General features: G+C 48.5%; 1 protein-coding gene across 1 annotated transcript; it reads left to right on the forward strand.

Annotated features, from left to right (window-relative positions):
* The first annotated feature begins 2,003 nt into the window (after window positions 1-2,003).
* MAU2 (MAU2 sister chromatid cohesion factor) lies at window positions 2,004-19,351 on the forward strand. Its single transcript, XM_069877768.1, has 19 exons — window positions 2,004-2,504; window positions 2,581-2,598; window positions 3,181-3,246; window positions 3,478-3,573; window positions 5,305-5,399; window positions 5,878-5,905; window positions 6,238-6,393; window positions 7,166-7,312; window positions 7,785-7,875; window positions 8,504-8,607; window positions 9,587-9,664; window positions 10,454-10,519; window positions 10,757-10,840; window positions 11,700-11,749; window positions 11,986-12,063; window positions 12,501-12,612; window positions 13,205-13,295; window positions 14,855-14,982; window positions 15,664-19,351. Exons 1-19 carry the CDS (start codon window positions 2,004-2,006, stop codon window positions 15,736-15,738), a joined length of 2,064 nt encoding a protein of 687 aa, XP_069733869.1. The 3' UTR covers window positions 15,739-19,351.
* The last annotated feature ends 168 nt before the right edge of the window (window positions 19,352-19,519 follow it).

The following is a 19,519-nucleotide window of genomic DNA, read 5'->3' on the forward strand; positions in this document are numbered from 1 at the left end:
GTTGCCCCACACGTTTGGAATATCAGAGAGGATGCAGAAAGCAATTGGCTGAATTCATTTTAAACCCAGTTTTTACACCCAGTATCGCTGGCTGGGTGGCTGGTTTCCTTGTTACAAACTTTACAATCATAGAATCATAGAATAACCAGGTTAGAAGAGACCCACCGGATCATCGAGTCCAACCATTCCCATCAATCACTAACCCATGTCCCTCAGCACCTCGTCCACCCGGCCCTTAAACCCCTCCAGGGAAGGGGACTCAACCCCCTCCCTGGGCAGCATGTTCCAGTGCCCAATGACCCTTTCTGTGAAGAATTTTTTCCTAATGTCCAGCCTGACCCTCCCCTGGTGGAGCTTGAGGCCATTCCCTCTCATCCTGTCCCCTGTCCCTTGGGACACAGTGCTAATCACTCTCATAATAGGGATCGTCTTCTCAGTATTAAGTTTTGTAAAGCGCATACTTTGGGAAATGGATCATATATAACAATATTGGTGTTCTTCTGCCTTGCTTGTGATCCAGCGGGAAGAAGGGTGGTGTGGACCTTTAGATGAGAATCAAAGGACCAAAAAGAAAAGGAGAGACTTGATACAAGAAGTAGTCGCTATCTCAAAAAGTGGAAGAATTTTATTTAAGCTTGAGTTCAGTTTCATCTGAGTAATTGTGTTCTTTAAAAGTTAGACAGAATGTCCCTCTGATAGCACGTTTTCTTTCAGTGTTTTTGCAGACGCTGTTCATTCTTCAGCTATGGTAATGTCAATATAATCTGTGCTCAACATAATCTGTGCTCAACAGACATCTCTTCTCTTTGCAGTCTTTATTTCAAATGCAAGGTCAAACAGAGACCTGGTTTCAAAGCTTCAAATTAGCAAAGAGATTCCACTCTTGTGATGTTCATAATAATGTTGTTATTAGTTGTCGGAAAGCAATAATACTAATAGTAGTAATAAAGTAGAGAAGGCTCAGCTTTAGAACTCGTGTGAGGGTGGCTTTGTAAACCCCAAGGAGGGTTGGGCAGCTCCTGGTGAGGGTCAGAAGGACACAATGGATGCTCCAGAGGCCCTGCTCATGCTTTACTGGATATTAAACCCAATGACTTGACTGCTGTAGGATGGCTTCTCCCGTGAGGACAGGCTGAGAGAGTTGGGGGTGTTTATCCTGGAGAAGAGGAGGCTGAGGGGAGACCTCATTGCTCTCTCCAACTCCCTGAAAAGAGGTTGTGGAGAGGAGGGAGCTGGGCTCTTCTCCCAAGGGACAGGGGACAGGACGAGAGGGAATGGCCTCAAGCTCCACCAGGGGAGGTTCAGGCTTAACATCAGAAAAAAAATTTTTCATGGAACGGGTCATTTGGCACTGGAACAGGCTGCCCAGGGAGGTAGTTGAGTGACCACCCCTGGAGGTGTTTAAGAGACAGGTAGGTGAGGTACTCAAGGACATGGTTTAGTAGCAGATAGGAATGGTTGGACTCAATGATCCAAGAGGTCTTTTCCAACCTAGTGATTCTATGATTCTAACAGAAGGCTCTGGGGAGACCTTAGAGCAGCTTCTAGCACTGAAAGGGGCTCCAGGAAAGCTGGGGAGGGGCTTTTTACAAGGGTCTGGAGTGATAGGATGAGGGGGAATGGCTTTAAATCGGAAGGGGGAAGATTTAGAGTAGACATTGGGGAAAAATTCTCCACGATGAGGGTGGGGAGGCCCTGGCCCAGGTTGCCCAGAGCAGTGGTGGCTGACCCATCCCTGCAGAGGTGTCCAGGGCCAGGTTGGATGGGGCTCGGAGCCTCTGATTCAGTGGAAGGTGTCCCAGCCCATGGCAGGGGTGGGACTGGATGGGTTTTGGGGTCCCTTCCAGCCCATTCTACGAGACTACAACTCCCATGATGCTTTGCGCCGCGCGCGCCCCCCCTCCTCGCCCCTCCCCTTCCGCGGGCCGCCTCTGTGGCGCGGACTCCATTTCCCGTGGTGCCCCGCGCGCCGCCCCGCCCGTGTTGTCGCGGCGGCCCCTGAGATGGCGGCGGTGGCGGCGGGCGCGGCGGGCGGCGCGGCCCCTCAGCAGCAACCGCCGCCTCAGCAGCAGCCGCAGCCGGCGGCCGGCGGGGCGGCGGGCTCCGGGGAGCAGGGGGGAGGCGGCAGCGCTGGTGGTAGTGGCGCCGGTAGCAGCGGGGCTGGTAGCAGCGGAGGAGGAGGAGGCGGCGGTGCAGGAGGTGGAGGTGGTAGTGGCGGCGGTGGAGGAGGAGGAGGAGGGGGCGGCGCGGGGCCCGCTGCGGGGTCGGGGTCGGGCGGCCCCGCTGGCGGGGGGGAGTCGTGGTACCTGGCTCTGCTGGGCCTGGCCGAGCATTTCCGCACGTCCAGCCCGCCCAAGGTGCGGCTCTGCGTGCACTGCCTGCAGGCCGTGCTGCCCCGCAAGCCCCCGGCCCGCATGGAGGCCCGCACGCACCTCCAGCTCGGCTCCGTCCTCTACCACCACACCCGCAACGGCGACCAGGCCCGCGGGCACCTGGAGAAGGCGGTGAGCGCCGGGGGAGGGCGACTGGGGGGGCTGTAGCAGTGAGGGGTGAAGGCTAACCCGCTGTCTTCTCTTGCAGTGGCTGATATCCCAGCAGGTATCCTTTTCCCGGCCACCTTGCTCCCGTTCCGATGAGAAAACATCTCTCTGGAGAGAGCCTGGAGGGAGCCCTTTAAATTGGAAGGGGGGAAGATTTGGCCTGGAGAAAGGAGGCCCTATGGAGACCTTAGGGCAGCTTCCAGTACTGAAAAGGGCTTCAGGAAAGCTGGAGAGGACCTTTTTACAGGGGTATGGAGTGATACGATGAGGAGGAATGGCTTTAAATTGGAAGGGGGAAGGTCTGGATTAGACATTACGAAGAAGTTCTTCACTATGAGGCTGGGGGGGGCCCTGCTCAGGTTGCCCAGAGCAGTGGTGGCTGCCCCATCCCTGGAGGGGTTCAAGGCCAGGTTGGATGGGGCTTGGGGCAACCTGATCCTGCAGGAGGCATCCCTGCCTATGGCAGGGGGTGGGACTGTATGGCCTGAGGTCCCTTCCAACCCAAAGCATTCTGTGATTTTTAATCTGCTTCAGTGGTTGTGTGTCGCTTTCCTAGCATGTTCTGTAAAGGGTTGTTGGATGTTGGCTTGTTGCTGTGTTCCAGCTAGTGTTTCCTATTCACTTAACACTGGTGCTGCAGATTCCCCAGTTTGAAGACGTTAAGTTCGAGGCCGCCAGCCTTCTGTCTGAGCTGTATTGCCAGGAGGTGAGTGCTTTGAAAATTATCAGTGTCCTGGAGCTGCAGGACTGTGTTCGTTTGGTTGTGGAATGACATTATTGTTCTTAGTAACAGGATGTGTGATGTTTCAGAGTTCAGCTGCAGTGTGACACTTCAGTGGGGGATCATCACAGAATACAATCACTTTCCATGTTGTTAGTGCTGGTGTTCCTGGTTGCCTGTTTTTTACATTAACTGGGATGCATTTTTCTGTTTCAGAATTCTGTGGATACAGCAAAACCTCTGTTACGCAAAGCCATTCAGATCTCACAGCAGACTCCATACTGGCACTGTCGATTGCTTTTTCAGCTCGCAGTAAGTGATTTATATGGATAAGCATGTTATGCTGCAGCTCTGTGAGTGGAAAAATGGCTAGAAAAGGTCTGTAGTCCTCTTAAAAAGAGCTTTTCCTCCCTCCCAGTGATCATTGCTGTTGATGGAGAGACAAACAAAGGGAAGTTCACGTTGTAATGATACATTGGTAGACTATAGATTGGATCAAGGCCCATTTTTTAGGGAAGAAAGTAGCAAGGATCATTCTGGGGGCTCTAGAAACACATGACTGCAGAGGCAGAACAAAATAAAACGTACCTTGTTGCTAGCAGTGACGGCAAGTGTTCTCATAAAGCTTGCTGGGGTGGGAGCCTGCCAGCCTGAAGTGTTTGATTATTTTTAGTCTAATAAACACACTGAGCAGAACCGGGGTGGGAAGAGCATCTGGGGCAAAGGATTCCAAGCAGTTACTCTCCCTGTTCTGGAGTACACTACGAGCGTGCCTTCAGCTGCATAGGCCAGGCTGTCTTTGCTCCTAGGAATAAGCTGGTGGACGTTGAGTTGGAAGCATTTAATGCTTGTTACGACCTTTACTTCAGTTGCCTAACTGCTCCTATAGTGCTGATCTTCCTGAGTGCTTTAGGCCAGGGAGCCTATCCACGAGGTTAACAGCAGTGGGGGGAACAGGTTATTGCTGAAGAGCTCCCCTAATTTTCCCAAGTTATGCTTGTTCTCTGCTCCCAAAGAGCCTGGAGGTGTTTAACCTGAGCACCGAGGGAGTTAATTGCTCTTACTTTGCAGAGAGAGCTGGTTAGGAAGCAATTTTATCTTTGAAGACTGTGTTAATAGGCAGTGGTTCTTGTCTTTTCCTCTTACTATGAGCTTAAACAAGCAGAGCAACTTCTTTTAAAAGGAATTGCCAAGCTCCTTTGTGTAGTTTAGGAACTGTGAATTGTGGAGAACCTGACTTTCCTATCGATTAAAGGACAAATGTTTACTTTGCAATGAGTTAATGCCTAAGTACTCACTGGAAGCTTAAGCGTTTTTCTTAGTGTTTCCCTCTGAACAGGCTCCTTCCTGCTAGTCTGTGCTGATTTATCTCCCATGTGGTATTTTCTCTTTGGCTTTTCCTTGGTCTCAGAGGCCTGTGTCTCTTATTTCCTTGGTTCCTGTCCTACAGCTCTGTGTGTGTTTCTCCCTGAGTTTGGAAAAGGTACAGAGATTGGCAGGCAGGAGGGGGTGAGAGGGGCTCTGCGGACTGCCTCCTTCTCTCCCTGTCACCGCAAGCACATCCCTTGGAGATCTCTCTTCTTCTGGCTGGAGAACACACTCCATTGTTAGTTACTCCAGTGTAACAGTCCATGGTTATATTGGAGCTGTTGGGAGCCGATCTGCATGTGATCTTGAAGACAACAGCTTTACGTGGTGTGGAACTGGGCTGTGGACCGGGTTGGATGGGGCTTTGAGCCCCTGCTCCAGTGGGAGGAGTCCCTGCCCATGGCAGGGGAGTGGAACTGCGGTGCTCTTTGAGGTCGCTTCCAACCTATTCCATGATTCTGTGATTCTATGATTTTCTTTAAAATGTTACAGCTCTTTTGCGCCTTTTTTTTTTTTTTGAGAATGCCAGATGTTCCTGCAAAATGAGTCTAAAATGAGATGATTCGTTAGCAAGCACCTGTCACACAGCACAAGAGTGATTACATTTCCAAAAATTACCAGTTAGGTTCACTAAGAACACACTGATCTCTTATGGCCTCTCTTTCTTAATTTCAGCAACTACACACGCTTGAAAAAGACTTGGTTTCTGCCTGTGACCTTCTTGGAGTTGGAGCAGAATACGCTCGGGTGGTGGGATCTGAGTATACAAGGTGGGTCCCTAACTATTTTTCTTTGGTTTTCTGGGTTTCCTCTATATTTTCTTCAGAGAGATTCTAGTTTTATTCAGAAATATGATTGCTACTTGGGTTTTACAGGCAAACCTGTGTTTGAGTATTGTCTGACATTGCATTAACAGTTCTTTTTTTTCCTGTTAAACCAAATAATGTCTGCTAAGACTCTGGAGAGTCTTTTTTTCAAAATGAATTTGTTGTTTCTATCAGCAGGTTTTCCCAGTGGCCAGGGTTGGCCTTAAACTGTGGAACCAGAACTGTCCAAAGCTTAGACCCAAGCAGGGGAGGCTGGGATTTTGATTCCTGGGCTGTTCCATCTTGCTTTTCAATATGCTTTCTTGATACTGTTTGTCATCTTTGAGGGGGAGAACGGCAGATGCTTGTTTTTCAGGGTTTTAATGTACAGCTGTGGCTTGGGTAACTGTTCTGAGCACAGCATCATTTTGTTTCGTTTCAGAGCGCTGTTTCTGCTGAGCAAGGGGATGGTGAGTTGAATGAGCTCGTTTCCTTGTTTAATCAGTGTAATGCGAGTTACGGAGCAATAGACTGTAACCTGCCTGAACATAAGTTGTGTTTTAAGGCTCTTTGCACGTTTAGCTGTGTTTGATTTATTGTTTTATTCATGAAAGCATGGTATGAAAACATACCCTAAGTCGACAGGATTCTCGTGAAACTCTTGTAAATAGGTTTGGCTTTTTTTCTCCTTTATTAATTTCTGTGGTATAAAGAGTAGATCACGATATCTGGGGCTTTGCTGTGCTTCTGAGTTTTTAAGCTGTTTAGCACAAACATAACATGTTTCTGTTTACAATCGTAGCTCCTCCTGATGGAACGGAAGCTTCAGGAGGTGCACCCGCTCCTCACTCTTTGCGGACAGATAGTTGAGAACTGGCAGGGAAACCCCATCCAGAAAGAGTCGTTACGCGTGTTCTTCTTGGTGCTGCAGGTCACGCATTACCTGGATGCTGGGCAGGTACGTGCGAGCTGCACGGCTCACAGTCCTACATGGTGAGAGCTGGGGAAGAGCCTGCTGCCTCAAAAGTCACTGATTATTACGCCTTTTGAGGAATTTTGTTTTGTTGTGTTGTGCTTTTTGTTGATGGAACTTAATTGCTATAGATTTTAATCACGAATGAAATAAGGAGTGAAGAAATTACCACTTCTTCCTCAAGGAAAGATTTACTGTGATACTCTTATAACCGTGGCACCCGCTCTGCGTCTTTATCACATTGGTGGAGATAACAGGCATTGTGTATCGTTTTGGAAAACGTTTTGAGTGTCTGTCAGTTGTTTATGCAGATGTGAAGGGGTGGTTCTTGTTAATCCTGGTCCGGCCTGAAGTGGTCACTGTCCAGTCATGCTAATGTTGTGATTTATGCATGAACTGATTTTCCCAGATAAGTGAATCATAGAATTGTTTGGTTGGAAGAGACCCTTGAGATCAAATCCAACCGTACCTGTCCACTACAGAACCACATTCCTGAGCACCTTGTCCACACATCTTTTAAATCCCTCCAGGGATGATCACTCAACCACCTCCCTTGGCAGCCTCTGCCAGTGCCTGAGAATCCTTTCTGTGAAGGAATTTTTCCTAATATCCGATCTAAACCTCCCCTGTCGCGACTTGAGTCCATTTCCTCTCGTCCTATCCCCTATCACTTGGGAGAAGAGACCAGCAGCCACCTTGCTACAACCTCATTTCAGGGAGTTTGACCATGATTAAGGTCGCGAATCCTCTCCCGCAGGTGAAAAGCGTGAAGCCGTGCCTAAAACAGCTCCAGCAGTGCATCCAGACCATCTCCACGCTGCACGACGATGAGATTCTGCCCAGCAACCCTGCCGATCTCTTTCACTGGCTGCCCAAGGAACACATGTGCGTGCTCGTCTACTTGGTGAGAAGAACTTTTTTACTTAACGTATATTGTTAATTAACAAGGAGTTGGTTGGAAATAGCTGGGAGCCAGCAGCCATGGATTCTGCTGCCCATATGCTGCTCTGCGTTACGCTGGCAGTTTGATTCTGCCGCAACATCTGCGAGCCTGGTGCTTGCAGTGAAGTTGGTGTTTGAGGAGACTCTGCAAGGAGTCTGGAAACTGGAATCTTAACTTTATTGGTATCCAAGCCAAATGGGATCACATTAACTCATACAAAGTAGAGCCACGTTGGCTTTATTTTTACCAACAGAGCAGCAATCTTGACTTCAAATTTCTGAAACTTGTTGCCCCACTTCTTGAGTGTGATTATATTCCTGAATGATGCTAACAACTATTGTAAGAAGCCAGGAACTGAGGACTTGTGGGAACTCTCAGACCTTTCTTCTTTACAAAGATAACTTTTTGTGACCTTGCCTGTGTTTCCTGGCAGGTGACAGTGATGCATTCCATGCAGGCCGGATACCTGGAGAAGGCCCAGAAGTACACAGACAAAGCACTCATGCAGCTAGAAAAGCTAAAAAGTAAGGAGAAGGGTTATAATTTAACTCATGCTGCAAGGTTCTGGTATTTGTTGCTAATACGAATTAAAACAAACCCACAGCAGCTGTATTTAGACTGGCAGCAGGCTGCCCCAGCAAGCTTTCTGCTGCATTGCTCTGTTTGACAACGGGATGGGTACTTGAGTACAGAAATCAAGTTCGGGGGCTTTTGTTGTAACTCAGTAAACTGAGTAAATACGCACGTTTTCATGTTGCCTTACTGATTATCCATGTATTTGGTTATCCAAGCTTTTTGTCCTCTAAATTGAGTGTGTCTTCCTAGGGAGTTTTTCCTTAACTGATGCTCAGACTCCCGCTCTGGGCAGTTCAGGCGTGGTGGGTTTTGTAGGGGGTTGAGGAGCAGTTTGTTTTAACCCTGTGCCCTATTTGCTGAGGCACATGGAGAAGGAGCTACACAGTGCGCTGGCTCCTCTGACACTGAGTGGTCCAGCCAAAGACCTCACTCTCTAGATTTCCACAAAGGAATCTTGGAATGGAAGTCTTGCTGACCTCCCTGCAGTTGAGGAAGCTGGTGAGGTGCAGGGAGTCTGTGTGGTTAGGGTGTTATTGTCTTAACTTCACTTTCTCAGTCACTTTTTCCCCTCTTCAGTGTTGGACTGCAGTCCTATCCTGTCATCTTTCCAAGTCATTTTGTTGGAACACATAATCATGTGTCGGCTCGTCACGGGACACAAAGCCACAGCGCTGCAGGAGGTAAAAATGGGGCTTCACCATTTACCTGGTTGTGGGCGTATGCAGGGAAAACTTCTAAAATATGGGAATTTTGGTCTTGTGGCTGAGATGGGGATCCCAGCAGTGCTGGGACTAATGGATATAGTCAGGCCTGATGGTGCTCCGGATACTGCAACTCTGAAGCCATGGAATTAGCTTCCTTGTAATGCTTTGGAGTTGCTTATGGAGTCGACAATGATTGGTGGCTAAAACTGATGCTTCCTGATTCTGCCTTGCAGTTTGGTACTGGGGTCTCTTCCCTTTCCCTCAAATTTATGACTGAGATGACTTTTAACTCTTCCTCTTAATATTCCAAGTATTTCTTAGTGTTTAGGGTTCCCTGCCTTTCTGTCCTTTCCTGCTCTCCCATAGTTTGGGAAGAAGGAATTGAGGGGCAGAGTTATTCAATGCTGGAAAGAACTGGGCTGTTTTTCCATTCTCCTGATCATCTCTAAATCCCCTTTACTCATCCCTTATTTATAAGGCACGTGGCTGTGTCGACTCAGCCGCCGCTGTCGGCCTTCTCACGGACGCATGCGGGACTGAGGGGTTGCTCAGCCTACTAAAGCAATATTCACTAGTTCTGGCTTATAAAGCTCACCCCAAGCACACGCCCTGTGGAAGGTTTTGATTCCAATTTCTCTGTTGAATGCCAGCTCCGGCTTTGAGCGTGGCAGGGATCCACGACTGCGTTTGCAGGTGGTGCCACCATATGGTGGAGCTGCTGCAAAGCAAATCAATCCAGCCCGCTCTGCGCGTGGGAGGAGTGTGTGCAGAGCAGGCTGTGTGTGCCTTGGCTTGAGACAAGCCTGACCTCTGCTTTTACCTAGGGACGTGGCTTGGGATCCTTGAACCTGTCACTGAAACGAACTGAATGACACATGTGATGCAAGCAGATGGATTTAGAGCGCAACGTGAAATGAAGGAAAAGTATCCAACCCCCCTGTTTTTTTCCTAACAGATCTCCCAAGTCTGTCAGCTCTGCCAGCAGTCTCCCAGGCTGTTTTCCAACCATGCCGCCCAGCTGCACACGCTGTTAGTAAGTGTCTGCGATTCACGGGGAACGTTTAAAGACCCCTCCTAAGGCTCATACTGAATAGGTGTTGGTATCAGATGGGAATGCAATGAAGCAGGCAGCTAACCTCATACCACCTAATGGGGGCTGCATTACCGATTGCCATCAGGACTTGCACCCAGTGCTGTTTAAGTCTCTCAAAAGAGCTAAATCCCTTTTTAAAATGGGCAATGAGTAGCGTGATACTTCTTATGTGAGGTAAATGCATAAGAGTTACTCTGTGTGTGTTTGAGACAGCACCGTGTGGGAACTGTGCAAGGGGGAAAATTAAGTAAGCATTGCTGTTCAAGTGTTGTGAGAAGTCGAGGATTTTCTTTTCCAGCGCTGAAAGGGGCTCCAGGAATGCTGGGGAGGGGCTCTTGATCAGGGAGTACAAGGATAGGATGAGGGGGAACAGTGTTCCGCTGAAAGAGAGGAGATTGAGATGAGATCTTGGGAAGAAATGTTTTCTTGTGAGGATGGGGAGGCCCTGGCCCAGGCAGGGGTGGCTGCCCCATCCCTGGAGGGGTTCAAGGCCAGGCTGGATGGGGCTTGGAGCCCCTGATCCAGTGGGAGGTGTCCCTGCCCATGGCACGGGGGTTGGAACTGGGTGGGCTTTGAGGTCCTTTCCAACCCATCCTGTGATTCTGTGATTTTGAAGGACTTTAGGTAGAAATTGCTTTTTTTTTCCAGAGCTAAGTAAAACTAAGACTTGCTGGTTACTTTGCTATAATTGTATTGTGTGTTCTCTTAGAAGTATCGTGTCCTCTACAGGGGCTTTACTGCATTTCTGTGAACTGCATGGACAACGCAGAAGCACAGTTTACAACAGCACTGAGGGTAAGATGTTGTTCCCAACCTGTTTCCTGTGGCTGTTGGATCTGGAAAGGGGCTGGCTGCGTTTGTTGTGTGGGTTGTTGGAAGGGAAATCTAAAGATAATCTCTGTTAGTTCATTTTTTTTCAGTGCTGAGCCCAATTAACAGTGTAACAGCGGACACCAAATATGTGATTTATATGGATTGAGCAAATTCTGTGGTAGAGGTTTGACTGTGGTGTTGGTTTCTGGTTTGTTCTAGCTCACGACGCATCAAGAACTGTGGGCATTTATTGTAACCAACTTAGCCAGCGTCTACATCAGGGAAGGCAACCGGCATCAGGAGGTAAGCTGCTTTCTGGCTGGTGTTCTAACCAGGCAGAGCTTTCTTGGAGCAAAAAACTGCTGTGGTGCTTGGGTGATGCTTCATTCTGAGCGTTTTTGCAAAGCAGCTCTTCCATTTATAGTATCCGTTAATGCTAACGAACCAGAGCAGCTCTCGTTTAGGATCGAAGCAGAGGGGTCTGGGTTGCATACAGAATTCTCTACGGCACAGGAAGGGCTGGAGGGTGTGGTTAACTCTATCATCTTGTTTCACTCAACCTGTTTGCTTCACTTTCTGTCTATTTAGGGAGGTTATTGTGTTGCATAAAACCTTCCGTGGTTTAACCAGACGGCCAGGAATTGGGGGGTGGGGGTGTGTGTGCATGTGTTAATTTTGCTTCAGCTGGATGCCTGGAGCACTGTGAACACAGTGAAATTCAGCTGCACACATTTCTTTAGTGCCTTGTATGGTCCCTCTGCTTAGGGACCATACAAGCTTAGGGAGCAAAAATAATAATAAAGTTGACTGGTTTTGCCCAGTTCTGGTGCTAATTAAATAGCAAATCCAATACAGCATTTGTTTAGGTCTGGAACAGCTCAGATGCGACAGGTCAAAGTTTTCTGGGAAATACTATCACTGTGTAGAAACTTTGGTGTGGTCTGAGAAAGCGTATTTAGTATGAAACTTGATTTTTTAGGATCAAATGGGCACGAAAGCTCCTAGTGCTGGATGTTTGTTCTATGATCTCACCAGTACAGTGGGACTGGAGTGTGTTTGTGGTGACTGGGACTGTTTTGATGTGATGTGCACTTGCTGTTGGTACTATAATTCCGTATATGTGAGAATCACTGATTATCTTTCTTTCCTTCCCTCGTTTTAGCTTTACAGCTTATTGGAAAGGATAAATCCAGACCATAATTTTCCTGTCAGGTGAGAATTCCAGAAACTATCTATGTGCCAGTGTTGCGTTGGTAATGCTGGGTTTGTAGAGGGCTTGCTTTAAAAGAGAAAAAAATAATCAGTGTCTCTTTGAGGCACAAGTTCTGACTGCGCATTAATTGTAATGATTTGTCGGGGGAGTTGATTATTGGGCAGATTCGTGGAAATCTGGAATGCACTCAGTCACTGCCCAGTGCCCAGATTTCCATGCGTTGCTTTTCCCGTAGCTCCCACTGTCTTCGAGCGGCGGCTTTCTACATCCGAGGGCTCTTCTCCTTCTTTCAAGGAAGATACAATGAGGCAAAGTGAGTAGGAATCAGCACGTGTGGAAGTGTTGGAGGGAGGAAACTAAATCGAGCTTTTTAAGATAAAAATGGAAACCCTGAGGCCTTGCTTTCAAACCTGCCAGCTGCTTTTCCCTGTGGATTTAGCCAACCTTCTGTTTTCCTGGGGGGTAAAATACAATGAAGCTGTTTGGTTTAGATCTCTCTGGTTGTGAATGCTGATGGTAATTGTATGTATGCATCTGAAACCAAAGCTTTTTGAAGGAGAAACCTCTGTTTATAGCCATTTTTGCTAAACGAGAAGTGAGGTTTGGGAATCACGCCCTTTGTTTAAGGTCACCTGCAGCACAGGTTGATTCCCGAGTGCCAATATTTGCCAGCTGCATTAATTCAGTTCTCAATGCTGTTTCTATTGGAAGTGAAGTAATTTAAAACACTATTTCTGCTCTGTTTTGTAGGCGATTTTTGCGAGAGACGCTGAAAATGTCAAATGCTGAAGACTTGAATCGGCTGACGGCGTGTTCTCTCGTGCTCCTGGGTCACATATTCTACGTGTTGGGGAATCACAGGGTAAGCCCAGCTCTCTCTGTTGTTACCGTGTCATTATTTGACTTCTCATTTCATGGAGGAAATCAGGACGTTTTGGGAAATCAGTCTTATTTTAAGAGTGCTCCTTTATTGGTGTCCCGCTGACAGCGGGCATCTTATTGACTGAGCTAATTCTGTAGCTGGAATCTGCATGTTTAATAGCACTTTAACAAATAGCAGTGTTTGGAGGCTGTTCTAGAAGGGTCTGTTTCTATAATGCTTGAAATCACTTGAAAAAAGGAGCTGAATAAAGGACAAATAACGTCATCCAACTGGATTGTTCTGGAAGGATTTGTGGGTACAAGCTCCTGAATTCTCCCAGTGTTCCGAGAGTGCAGAAAATGCTCCTCTTACCTTGCACAATGCGGGTACCGCACGTCCTCAGACAGAGCAAAATTCCAGAGAGCTTTGGATATGATGCGTTTGGGTCATTGTCCTATTAGCACTTCCACTTGTTAACTGGAACATGGCAGCAATTGATCTAGGCAGGCTTTTTGTCTCAGATTTAGCATCCCTATGTGTGTTTGGAAGAGGAGACGATGTCAGTTCTGTTCTGATGTCTGCTTTTCACCAGGAAAGCAACAACATGGTGGTGCCGGCCATGCAGCTCGCAAGCAAGATCCCAGATATGTCTGTGCAGCTGTGGTCCTCAGCACTGCTGCGAGGTGAGTCGTGAACAGGTCTGGGATCATCAGAAGCAGGGAAGAGCCCGTTGCCGCTAATGGGACACGGTGTGGGGATGCGGGCGGTGCTGCCACTGGCCGAGAGACTGACGAGGTGTACAGAATATTCCTACAAGGGCAAGATGGTCCAGCTGCCAATCCTCAGCCCTGCTGGCATCCCATTTGGCTGCAGCCCTGGCACTGTGGTCAGGGTCTCCAGCAGTGTTTTGCTAGGCTGGGAGGCCCCGCAGGGCTCCACCATCCCTGTGTGAGTGGTGTGAGGCAGCCGCCTGGTTTCTCCTGTTGGGGCTGTAACCGGTGACCTTTTGGAATGGGCTCCTATTCGCACCCGTAGCGTCTATTCTGCTGCTCTGCTTTTCTTGGACTGCGGTTCCAATTGTAGTAAACATTTGATTATGTTACACTTAGGCTTTGCTTCTGTGTGTGGGCTTTAATAAATATAAGAGACTATTACATGGCTTCATACAAAAATATTGTTACATCTGACTTATGCAGGCCCCAGGATGCTTTGTTCAAATATTGACTGGCTCCTTGGCAGACCCTCAGTGTTAATGCTGCAATTGATTTGCTCTCGCTACAAAATAAAGCAGGAACTCTGCTCTTTTTCCAAGAACTTACCCCGCAGCTTCTATTTATATTAAATTGTCATGTTTACTGTAAGCAGGGCGCTCAGCATTGAGCTCTTTGGGCCAAGCTTATTTTCCGCTTTGCCGTTGCCTTTGCTACAGAACTGCTTCCAGGCAATTGAAATACTTTCCTTATTCATTTCCAAGTGGCAGCTCATATACAAAACATGCTGATAGTACCGCGTAGACGAAACACCACCCTGTGCACAGCTGCTGCTGCCTCCAGTCGTATCCGCTAGCCTGGGAGCAGTGAGAACCAGTTGCCGTTCTGCTTTGATTTTTCTTAAGAGCTGGAGCATCTCTGCTATGAGGCCAGGCTGGGAGAGTTGGGGTTGTTCAGGCTGGAGAAGAGAAGTTTCCAGGGAGACATTAGAGTAGCTTCCAGTTCTCAAAGGGGTTCCAAGAAAGCTGGCGAGGGGCTCTTGATCACAGAGTTCTCTACTCCCCCAAAAGCAAGGCTCAGCAAAGAAAAAGCGTTGCTTCAGCTCCAAAACTGGCATTGCTGAGCCATGGAGCTGCAGCGCACACCCTGCGAGGCTGTCCTCATCCCACCAGATGGTGCTGGAAACCAAAGAGACAGAATGCAAACTGTGCCAGGGCTCTTGGTGCAGTGAGGCGTTTGATTCCTCTGTTTAGAGCGACTGTAACGTTATTTGAAATAGTTGAAAACTAAAATGACACCAACTCTTGCAGCGTGCAGTGCCAGCACTGTTGGGAAAGGGAAGGCTCCTGGTTCCCCTTGTGCCCCTGTGGCTCTGGAAAGGGTTTTCCTTCAGAAGCGATGGGTCTCTGGTGCATTGGCTGTTCAAATCCTTCAGTCATCAAATACGAGTCTCTGCAGATACGAGTCCTGCTCAGTTGTAATAAAGCACAAACGGCATTTTCTGGTGAGCACCCAACGCTCTTCTCTTTCAGACCTGAACAAAGCCTGCGGAAACGCCATCGATGCACATGAGGCAGCGCAGATGCATCAGAACTTCTCCCAGCAGCTCCTCCAGGACCACATCGAAGCGTGCAGCCTTCCAGAACACAACCTCATCACGGTAAGCCATCCTCATCTTGCCATTAGGAGCATTTTTGAGGCAAAAGGTGTGCTTTGCTCTCCTTGCCTGCTCCTTTCTTCTGCTGAGCGCATTCCTCAGTCAGCTGGGTGTCTGTCTCCATCCGGGAGCGTGGTCCATGGGCCTAGCACGGAGACGTGAGCCAGTGCTCCAGCTTTCCATCTTTGCTTGCCATTGTTGGCTTTTGCTTAACCAGTGCTGTGTTAAAAATTGGAAGCGGGGAGAGGGTTAAGAAACAAACTTTAAATGTGCCCATTTGGGAAGATTTTGACTATATAGGATAGGAATATTTTGATAATGGAATGGGTAAGGAGCAGAGACTTTCCTGGCTCTGGGAATGCTGTGGCTGTAGTTCCCATGTTTGTTTGGTCAGAGTTTCACTTGGGAGAGCAGGAATCATCCAGGATCCAGCACGGGTGTCAGGTAAGCTTGGACTGACCGGCTTGTGGAGCGGCTGCAGTTCCAAAGCAGAGTGGGATGGGAGCTCCACGTGTGTGAAACAAAGTCAAACCTGATACACAGCTTTTTAGGGTGAATTCCTTAACTGCCTTGAGGCAATGAAGGTCTGTGCAGCGAGCTCCTTCCTCCAGCCACGCCACCGTCCCTGCCCTCCCTTCCCCAGAGAGGGCCTGTCAGATTTTCATGCTGTTTGTTACCTTGCAGTGGACAGACGGACCCCCGCCGGTACAGTTCCAGGCGCAGAACGGACCCACCACCAGCCTGGCCAGTCTCCTGTGAAACAGAAAAACCATCGGGACAACCTGGGTAAAAATTAAAACAAAATGCCAAAAAAAAAAACAAAGGAGCAAAAAATTCATGCAAAATCTTTTCTTCAAAGAAAAGGCAGCGAATTCCTCTTCTAGCGAGGGCCTTGTAGGAAACTGAGTGCATAAAGACAACATACATTTCATAGACCTGCAAAGCGAGAAGGGCATTTTAAGCTGCTTTTACGTAAGGTGTGTGAATATACAGGTAGCGTGTCTGTCCCTCGGGGTTTAATCCGCTTCCCTCTTGCGAGAGCTCCGGATTTGTCCAAAGGACGCTTGTTCCTTACGTTGCTGGGTACCTACTGTGTGAAAATCGACACAGGCAATGAAGAAGACTCGTGGTTTTGAATACTCGTATTCTAAGTACTTAAACCCTGGAGTGTGATGCACGCCAGCGCTCTGGTTTGGGCTGAAGCCAGTTCTACTCTTTTCTGTGCCCTGCCGCTCCTGGGAATAATTGGATGAAATCGCGATTGATTGTGGGGTGCCCTAAAGTTCTAAATTTTGTTTTTGAGGTTAAACTCTCTCCTCACTGTGTGCAAGTCGTTGCCCGTGCTGTTCGTAGCCGTGCGGTGATGAGCTGGGCGAGACCTGAGCTCTGACGGGCAGGGTGCTTGCAGCCGGCTGCGTTCGGGTCCTCGGGGTGGGCTGAGCAGAGCAGGAGGAGCAGGATCCACCTCCTGGGTTCCTGTGCCACCGCTTTGTCCCTGTGAGGGTCTTCTGTCCCCCTGTGCCGACCTCCGGTCCCACAGAGGCGAGGCAGAACCACAGCTTGCTCCATCTCTGCTCTGGAGCAGGGATCTGTATGGAAGGAGGGAAGTTCTCGCTCTCCTGTCTGGTCCCTGTGAGCCAAGCAGCTGGGAACCAGAGTTGTGCGTCTGTGCTGCAGCCGCACCAAGGGGAGGCAGCGTCTGTGCCTTAATGATTTTACAAGTTATTGAAGTTAAGCTGGGCAGTTAGAACCCAGATCCAGGATCAGCCACTTAGGACAGAGACTAAACTACAGCCCGGCAAAAACTTACCTTTCTAAACTTTTCCATGTTAGCTTTCCTGTTCCGCCTCAGTTTTCTGAACTCCTCAGCTCTGAATTCTTACTGCGTTTGCCTGCGCGTCTCCAGCTGCCTCAGAACAGGAGAGACCAGGCCCAAGTTTGTTCTGCAGAAAAGAGTATGAGAGGTGTTAATTCCATGAAGCAGCAGCAGCTTTAGAGCGAGGATGCGTTCCAGCCCGTGGTAGTGCCCTATAAAGCTTGTGAGGTTTGTGGGCCTGAATAAAGGTGTTTTTCTCTGTTGGTAGCTCGGCATATTTATCTCCCAGCTTAAAAGGGGGAGGGAAGAGGATTCTGCCAGAAAAATCACTTGTGTAGGGCTGTCCGATTGCTGCTTTCTGTGAGGGAGGAGGAGAAAGTTTTAGAGGAGCTATTTGACCCCCTCAAACCTTTAGAACTTCTAGCGTGGAAGGGATACTACGAGATCAGTCTTTAATCTTAGAATGGTTTGGGTTAGAAGAGACCTTAAAGACCAACTCGTCATCTGTTGAGTGTGCATGGGAAGCAGCGTCTCTCTCTGGGGGCTCCCTCCACGCGTCACCAAGCTGCAAGAGCTCGTTGCCGGGTTTAAGTGCCTGAGTGCGATGGCCGTTTTCTCAGCAGCTGAGGGACAACTCAGGACTGGAAAAGATGTGCTTCAACATCTGCTGGAGTCCCATTCGGGTAACCCAAGCGTTCTATTTGCCATCCAGTCTGAGGCTGTTATTTAACAGATTACAAACCCACGGCAACTGTAATAAACTGCTTTAAATGCTGGCCGAAATAGTGCCGCTTCTATAAGGCGATATTAAAAAAACACCAACTCCAGAGAGCTGTGATTTGGGATTAGGGTAGGAAAAGCGTTTTGCAGCAGGCAAGATGTCCACCAGTTCAGGTCGCTGCATTCCTGACCTCATCCTGCTGCTCGGGGACCTGCGGAGCTGGAGGTTGTGTTGTGAGAGAGCGATTAGCGGTGGCAGTTTCTGTTAGAGCTTGTGTGTGAACCAGGCTGCTTTGTAGTTGGGATTCCTTGCAGGTCTGTTCTTCGGGGAGAAGGAAGTACTTGAGGGGAAGGCTGCCTGCCTGCTTCGGACGCTCGTGCACTCAGGTTTAACAGGAACCGTTCCCCAAACGTGGTACCGACAGGGGGAACAGGCTGGGATTGCCCCGTCCGTGCCAGGGCAGCTTCACCCGGGCTGCTCCGCTCTGCAGAGCAGCACTCGGCCGCGCTCACCCCCAGCCCCGCAGAGTTCAGACCCCTGCTCCGTTTCCAGCATCCTCTTCCATCACAGGATTTCAAAAATCATGTAAATTTGAAAAATGGGTGATTTTTTTATCTCTAAAACTCAATGTACATTTGTTACAATGTACAGCGCTTTTTAACTACACTTGTATATTAAATTATTGAATAGTTTTTGCTTTGCAGTACCTTTTGTATGTAGCAGAGATTAAAACACGGAACCTCATAACTGAAGTTCTTCCTGATTTTCGAATGCGTGTGTAAAGCTGAACGGAAAACTAGAAGTTTACAGTTAACAGAAGGTTCTGTTAAGTGCTTGCTCTGTCGAACTTGATCTGAACAACAGATTTCTAATCGTTCTTGTCCAATCGTTTAATTCTCTATAGAAACAAACACGAAGTGTTTTATGATCTTCTAAAAAAAAAAATTATTCTTCTAAAGATGTAATTTAGAGAACTGTACAGTTTTTTTCTCTGGTATTTTTAAATGAGTAGCAAGAACTCGCACCGAGGCGTCTGCTCCCGGTCTGTAGATAGTGTAAAACTTCTATGTGTGTAGAAATTGCAGTCGGAAGAAGCATTTGCCTCTTGTGTGTCAGTGTGAACACCCAAAAGGGCTGAGTATATGGGGAATCTGGATTGGGCAGCCAGGAATTCAAAATAAGGATAAAAATGATGAAAATTTCCTCCCCTGCAACCCCTGCGTGCACTCGCTGTGCCACCACCAGCCGAAGTTAACACCAACGCCACGTCAGGCCTCGTGCTGCCTGTGGACACACGGAGTGCGTGGACGCGCACGTGTTCTGTGTTAACTCACTGCTTTAATTGTGTTCAGTTTTCCCAGACTTTCTGGCAGGCTAAGTGATGGCTGGAGGGGTTCGGGGACGTCCTGTGTTGCTTTGGGGATTGCTGCCCTCTCCACATCGCAGCGAGCGCTCCCATTTCTGTAACTGGGAGGGCTCTTGCTGTGGCGGTGAGGAGGAAATCGAATCAGTGGTTCGGGTTGTACAGAACACGGAGAAATGAGGATGGAGTAACCCCTGTCTGTGCTTTTCTACTGTTCGTCCTAGCAAGCGTATTTAATTGTTTCCCGCAGCGAACCTTTGAATGTTTTGTCAGGTGTGTACACGGTGTCGTTATGTGTTTGTAGTTCTCCCTCGGTAGCAGGACGCGTACCTTCTGCCTGCGCTCCTCCTGAAGCTGTACATACTCGAACTTGTGGAATGAGACGGAACCGGGGCCGTTCCTTTGCCTTTTGTTTCCTCTCGTTTTCTATATTAGAAGAATTTTTAAATAAAGTTTAATTTTACTTCTTCTACCAGCGTGTAGAATGAGAATTCCTTCAGTTGATCGCAGGCGCTCTTGCCCATAAGGGATGTGTTTTAGGTGGCAGCAGTGACTTAAAATTACAGGATGGGTTGGGTTGGAAGGGACCTCCAAGCCCATCCAGTCCCACCCCTGCCATGGGCAGGGACACCTCCCACGG

This window comes from Phaenicophaeus curvirostris, chromosome 28, assembly GCF_032191515.1.
Source record: "Phaenicophaeus curvirostris isolate KB17595 chromosome 28, BPBGC_Pcur_1.0, whole genome shotgun sequence".
In the NCBI taxonomy this organism is placed as follows: domain Eukaryota; kingdom Metazoa; phylum Chordata; class Aves; order Cuculiformes; family Cuculidae; genus Phaenicophaeus; species Phaenicophaeus curvirostris.

Coding starts and splice junctions, on each gene's coding strand:
- MAU2 (XM_069877768.1), top strand. CDS start 2,004: ATGGCGGCGGTGGCGGCGGGCGCGGCGGGCGGCGCGGCCCCTCAGCAG. Junction 12,613..13,204: donor ACGTGTTGGGGAATCACAGG/GTAAGCCCAGCT, acceptor GCTTTTCACCAG/GAAAGCAACAACATGGTGGT. Junction 13,296..14,854: donor GTCCTCAGCACTGCTGCGAG/GTGAGTCGTGAA, acceptor CTTCTCTTTCAG/ACCTGAACAAAGCCTGCGGA.